General features: G+C 48.2%; 2 protein-coding genes across 2 annotated transcripts; one reads left to right on the top strand and one right to left on the bottom strand.

Moving 5' to 3' along the window:
• Nucleotides 1–668: 668 nt before the first annotated feature.
• On the top strand, nucleotides 669–1,295 carry H310_09752 (hypothetical protein; the record flags this gene model as incomplete). The annotated part of the gene is made up of 1 exon (XM_008875908.1): nucleotides 669–1,295. One exon carries the CDS (start codon nucleotides 669–671, stop codon nucleotides 1,293–1,295), a length of 627 nt encoding a protein of 208 aa, XP_008874130.1.
• Nucleotides 1,296–1,843: 548 nt separating this feature from the next.
• On the bottom strand, nucleotides 1,844–3,667 carry H310_09751 (hypothetical protein; the record flags this gene model as incomplete). The annotated part of the gene is made up of 2 exons (XM_008875907.1): nucleotides 1,844–2,902; nucleotides 3,011–3,667. The coding sequence occupies 2 exons, from the start codon at nucleotides 3,665–3,667 to the stop codon at nucleotides 1,844–1,846; spliced, it is 1,716 nt and encodes a 571-aa protein (XP_008874129.1).
• Between the last annotated feature and the right edge of the window lie 2,897 nt (nucleotides 3,668–6,564).

Raw genomic sequence — 6,564 nt, 5'->3', positions numbered from 1 at the left:
CGTCGGCCTGCGCTGGGGTAAACGCGTACCCACCACGCGGTGGTAGCCACTCGTCAACAGGACGTGGCTGCCGTCTTCTCGGTGAACAAAAGGAGTTCGTCACGTCACGCCGCTCCTGGCGTCCACGTGGCTGCTCGTTGCGGTTCCGCGACCGCGAGCGTCCTTCGTCTCGTGGCGTGTGGTCGCCGTCAGGCGAGTCTTCACGAGGCATCTCCGAGGTCTTGATGCTGTTAAAGCTGATAACAACTAAAGAATTCTTTGTTCGACCGCAAAGTTGCCTCCTTAGTAAGGCAAATCCAAGACTGTATTACTTCAGAGGGCTGAGGGGCCACGAGCCACGTGGCCACTGACTAGCATCCTAATAGTAATACTATACAACTAGGTCATCCACTGTGCTACTAGCACCACGGTACTAGACAGCTACCGTGGTTTGCAGTGGGTCAAACGATCGGGCGACCCAACTGCTCTGCAACGCAGAACACTAATCAAACGATCCTACTTCCAGCTCTGATTGCAACCTCGGCCATGCTCATGGGTAGCGCACTTGTTGTCCCCTAAGAGTATCTCCAGCGGTATGGTAAACCGTAGTGTATTTGGTGCAATTTTTAGGGGTTTTGCGGTACCTATTATACCATACTCGTCTTTTTCTGCACCGGGGTACCGCATCGATGGATGATGAGGATGAATGGTTCGAGAATGTGATGGACGACGGCGACGATATGATGGCGCTGAGCCACATCCTGTTCAACCCTATCCCATACATGTTCTCCAGCGATGAATCTAGCAGCAGTGATGATGATGATGAACGTATTCTTCGCGGCGGTTCTTCAGTCGGCCGATGCCGCAACAAACCACGCGACCATCGAATGGGTTTGGAGAGGCTGTACCGAGACTACTTCTCCTTCTCGCCGGTGTACGACAGTGCCGACTTCCGTAGTCGCATTCCGATGCGCATGGTGGTGTTCCAGCGTGTTCACGATGGCGTCCTCCGCGCGGATCCATACTTCACGCAGAGGGCAGACGCGTGCGGCGTACTGCGCCTGGACACTTACCAGAAGGTTACAACGGCGCTGAGGATGCTGGCCAACGGGTGCGCGGCCGATGCTCTCGATGAGAACATGACGATGGCGGAATCGACAACATTGGAATCTTTGAGTCGATTCTGCAGAGCTCTCAATGACACGTTTGGTGACATCTACTTGCGAGCGCCCACAGTCGAAGACCTTGAGCGAATCTGCACAACCAACGGGGTACTCCAAGCCCGCTATCAAATCATCGACAAGCCGTGCAAGTAGTGGCGACCAAGCAACGTGGAGGACATCATCACCGCTGCTGCTTACAAGGTCCCTTCTCAATGAGAAGGAGGAGGTGGCCGGCGACAAATCATCGCTTGTCTGACGTGAGGTCTTTCATGGAAATCGCGCCATGCATATATACGCCGCTCAAACATGATAAACATTCCAAATTTCGGATAATCTCTTTGTATCCATATCATGTGATATTGACTTGTGTTCAAACAACTTACTCGAGTGACACTGTATCAACTTCTATTTTTATATCATTGAACCATCGAACTCTCCAGATTGACATATATTTTTAGATTTTTCATATTCAGAAATTTGATCACAGTATTTGAAATATACAGTTGGGGTTGGTGTATTTCCGTCTGGAGTATGGGTCTGTATTATTGAAAAATGCTGGGATTGCCTGTAGAATGCCGTTTAATACCATTTTGTATAATACAGTATACCGCCACAAAATTTTCAAATGATTGGAAAGTCGTTTGTACTTGTGGTACTTGTTCGACGGGGAGTGGATCCCCTATAGTGGTCATCAAGCTGTCTCAATTATAGAAGATGGAACCCTCGTCCATCACCTCCTCGTCGAATAGTTCGTTGCCCATCACACCTTCAAGGCCGTCAGAAATGTGAACGTGGTCAAATTCTTCAATGAGAGCATCAGCGGCTGCATCTTCTTCCTCGTCGAGTGCTTCCTCTTCAACAGGCAGCCCTTCATCGTCGGCACCGAGCTGCTGCAGCCACGTGCAAAATTTCGTATTTCGTGTCGGCGTCAGTCGACGAACCAGCTGACCTGAATTGAACAGGATGGCGGTCCCAGACTCGATCTTGGAGTGACCCATTCGAGCGCGGTTCTTGGTATGAACGCGCCTGGTAGCCTTGTGATTGCGCTCGCCTCCACTTGCTCCGGTTGGGTTCTGATGCAACGCAGAGAGCGGCCCCGAAAGGGATCCGTAGCTCGATTCGTCACATACAGTCCACAGAACTGATGGTTTGATACTCGTGTCGGAGAAGTCGTCCTCGGTATCTTGCTGGCGAGTGACGAGCACGGCGAATTCAGACAACATCGATCGACGCAGGATCTCATTGCCCATCGATATAAGGGCAATCGCCGTTTTTGACTGCTGGTTTATTGAACCCTTCCCGAGGTGCAAGAACTTCTCGTCAAACCTGAACCCCATCAACCTGTGCATGCTGGTGAACAAAGGATCAGTACAGAATACGAGGGCATGGGCCTCCGAATAGATGGTCGAGAAGCGGTGGTGGATGAGCCTGATCATCTCGCAAATATCGTCGTCGTTCAGATGTAGGGCTTCCATCACGGAGAGATCGAGAGTCTTGATGTGATACTTGATCGCGAAGAAGCACGCATATACCGCCGAGAATGTTGCCTCGTCTCCCTCCAGATACGTCAGACAGCAGCTGATCGTCTTGAAGAGAGAATCCATCGCTGCGACACCTCTCCAGTATGCTGGATCAGTAAGCAGCATCTTAAGATCGTCGCTGATGTCAATGTCGAGATCGGCGTTGAGAATCTCGCCGGGCAGCGTCGCACACGCAGCCTTCACCTTCCTCACACGCTGCGCAGCGAAGAACACGGTGCCCTATCGAGTCTTTGTGTAGAGAATAAGGACGTACGTCTTCTTGAACTTCTCGAGACAGAACTTGTCGAATAGTTGCACGAATAAGTGGGAGGACTCCAATGTCTTCACCGTATAGATAATCTGTTTCAAGACGATTTTCACGCCTGGAAAGTTCTTGATGAGGTCCATGCACAGATTGTGGATGGCATGTGGCGCACAGCCGTACGCGAACACAAACTCCTTCGTGTTCAGGCAGTCCTTGCGTAACTTGACCATGACGCTAGGAGAATCGCTGCAGAAACAGAACATCGGCGGATTGATGAAGTGCTCGTTAGTCTTGCATGGACGTCCTTCTTCCCTCTCCACTTCAACATCTGTGTCATTCATTGGGTTTTTAACATCCTCTTCGTCCGTAGTTAGCACGAAACCAGGGGCCGGCTTTCGGATCGAACCCAGTAGGCGCAGCTTGCAGTTCAGAAACTTCTCCAGCAGATTGGCCGCGCTCTCCCGTCGCAGCTCTATCGTGAAGTGTTTAAGAAAGAACGGCTGAGGTCTGCACGCCATCATGTTGATGATTTGTTTCCCCTGTACGTTCGTGGCACCGTCCAGCGTGAAGCAGATGCGAGTATTCTTGGCGAGAGCGAGCAGAACGTCGTTCATTGTCAGCGCATATTCTGATCGCATCAAATCGCACCCGATTGCTTCCGTCGATGGAATCTTGAAGCTTCCGCGAAGCGCCTTGAAGAACGCAAGCCATGATTCATGCTCAAACGCGGCAAACGGCATCGATGTGCGATGAACATCACGAGCGATGAGCTCGTGTAGGTTCCTCATCTCTTCGCCAGAGATCGAGTCAAAGTACGGGCGACCGCTTCCACGGAAGGATGATGAATTCAATGGATCAACCAGATCATCCATAACACAGTCACCTTGAGATGAGCTCGCAGCTGTAGAAGTACCAGCAGTCTTCCCCGACTTCCGAGATGGCTGGAAGCCCGCATCGAGCTGACCAATTGCGCGCGGTCGTTTCTTGCATTTCGTCCAATGATCGCACATACGACCCGCTGCTGCAATAACCTCTCCTTCTCAGGCCAAGCACTTGCAGTACTTTGACTTAGTACTGCCCATGATGAACGGCTCGCCAAACATTTTCCATATCTCATCCTTCGGCCTCATCTTCGATTTGGAGGTCAGGCGGGTATGGGTCTGTATGTATACATTATACCCGCGGTATAATACCGCAATTAGAGGGGGGGCGTCGGAGCGGCGCGGACCTGCACTGCAGACCTTCGCACTTCCAATTATTATGCAGTTGACAGTGTTTAGTCCTCCTGGACGGTGCTATAATACAGTGGTATTATACCGCGGGTATTATACCGCAATTATACATTCAGTTAGTTAGTCTGGAGGTAGAATACAAATACAAAATCAGTCATACCTCGATTTTTGCAGCCCAACAATTTGAATATCCTTTGTAAATATACCAATATACCACTGTTTGGCAATAATTTCAGATGAAATTCAAGGACATACAAAATACACGTATCAAGAATCTGTATTTAAAAAGATTAGACCGTAATGATGTTGACAAGCTCACTCAATTCGTCCAGACGTCTTCTTCTTCAATTTGCCGGTCCAACTGCTCCAAGGTAGCCATGTCGTCGGATCTTGTAATTATTGTCACCATTCGCTTCGACGACGGCTTGCATGACGCGCTGCGAGTGCACGCCAAAGGTGGTTGCAACCGATGCAATGGCCGCACGCGACAGTTTCCCGTTTACACTAACCAGGAGTAGTTCTTGATACAGATTTCCCCCGCATTAGGAGACTGTTGCACGAAATTATTTTTCAGGGGTATTTTTCATGACAAGTACTTAGTTACGAGGTGGCGTGTTGATACCTGATTGGCCGTGAAGAAACATATGTTTTTGCATGCATTGTGCTCCAGAAGGCAGAACGCTCACCTCACACAACATATACATCTCATTACAATTTAGCCATCTTGCTCGTGAACTCATACACATCATTGTCTAATATTCCTGTGTGGCGCCAACAATTTGAGATTGTCCTCTGTGACACGGCTTGCCATCATGCCTCCTTGGCCCACTGCAGTGCATCGAGAAGACTGACTTCATGCAACTTCTTGGCATGAGACGAAAAGTTCTCCTTTTCTGCTTCGTCCAAAGTATCATTAGGCTTTAAGGCACCGTGTCATTGTTGTTGATAAGGCACGTGATTGCGACTGAATGCATGGTAGGCCCACATGCGTAGCTGCAACCCATTTAATTCTGGATTAGCAGTACGATGCTCGATCAATCTTCGCTTCTGCTCAATTGTTAGCCGCTGCCTCGACGACGGCGATGGCATATGACCAATGTTATGGTCAACATGTGTTCCATCAATATTGCTTTGAATTTCAAAATACCTCTCTGAATTTATATTCTTCTAAGCTCCAGGACTATGCATTTTTGAGGGATATTAAATTATGGTGGGTCTCCTAATGCGGGGGAAATCTGTATAGCGCACCTCTCTGGTCATCAGTCAGACTTGACTTGGATTTGTATGAGTTGTTTGCATCGACCTCACGTTGGCAGTTTTGCAAATAAAATGGATAAAAAATATGCTTGTATGGCTCGCAATGTGCTTCGATTAGCCACTCAATTTTAGGCCAATCCGAGCAGGACAAGATGACAAATTCGACTTGTCTGCAAAAATGCCAGAGTGGTATATTGGAATACAATTCCCAGCAATATTCAAAATGACGACGTATCTCGAAGTTTGATTTTTGAAATGACTCCCAATTATGTTTGCCCATATGCCTATATTCCAAGAAGCGGGAGAAACGGTAGACGACTCACGATTCTACTGAAGGAGATGTTCAGAGCCTACTGGAATAGAAACGTTGGAAAGTCCATGACAACGGTGCATTGTTGTGGCTGGGACAAAAGCAGTGTTGGCCCTCAGGTACAGCCCTCAGGTGGTGTATATCTCACCACCATTGTTCATATACTGAAAGAAGGCCGTGCTGCTCATAATTTTCAAATCACCGATGCAGTAAACCACAACGATACAACCTGTAATCTCTCATACACCCCGACTTAGATCGAAAGCTTTCCTTGGGTTCATGTTGCAAACAATGGCAATTTGTATCATCGGCGGCATATAATGAATGATCACGGCTCTCTAGATCATCCAATCCCGTGGCATCCACATATGCTTTCGCCCATCACAGGGCTGGTTGACAGTCAACGAAGGCAACGAGGGAACATTCACTCATATCTCAGGAACCCAATCAGCGTTTCATCTGAAATTTGGTGTTATTTCAGACCTCAGTGTGAACTAAATTTTGTTCATTGGATGTCAGACGACAAAATGAATAACCTTTGAGATACGTTGTGGCAAAACAGCTCAAGGCATCCAATTCCTATAATGACAAATAATAACCTCTATCAATTAATACAATTTATTTTGGAGAGACCATATTTTAATTCTATTAGCAACCGCTCTACAATAATACCTCAACCTTGCATGTCGTCGTCCATTCACGAATTTGGCATGTCAAGCATCAACGACGACGTGTACGATGACATTACGAACTACATTCGGCGTGAGCGTCCAAGAAGTCTAACTAAAGAAGAACGTCTTGATATACTCCGCCTGCACGCCGAACTTCGCCACGACAA

This window comes from Aphanomyces invadans (genome assembly GCF_000520115.1).
Source record: "Aphanomyces invadans strain NJM9701 unplaced genomic scaffold supercont1.22, whole genome shotgun sequence".
NCBI classification, from domain to species: Eukaryota; Oomycota; class Saprolegniomycetes; order Saprolegniales; family Verrucalvaceae; genus Aphanomyces; species Aphanomyces invadans.
This window is presented reverse-complemented; position numbering and strand designations above follow the sequence as displayed.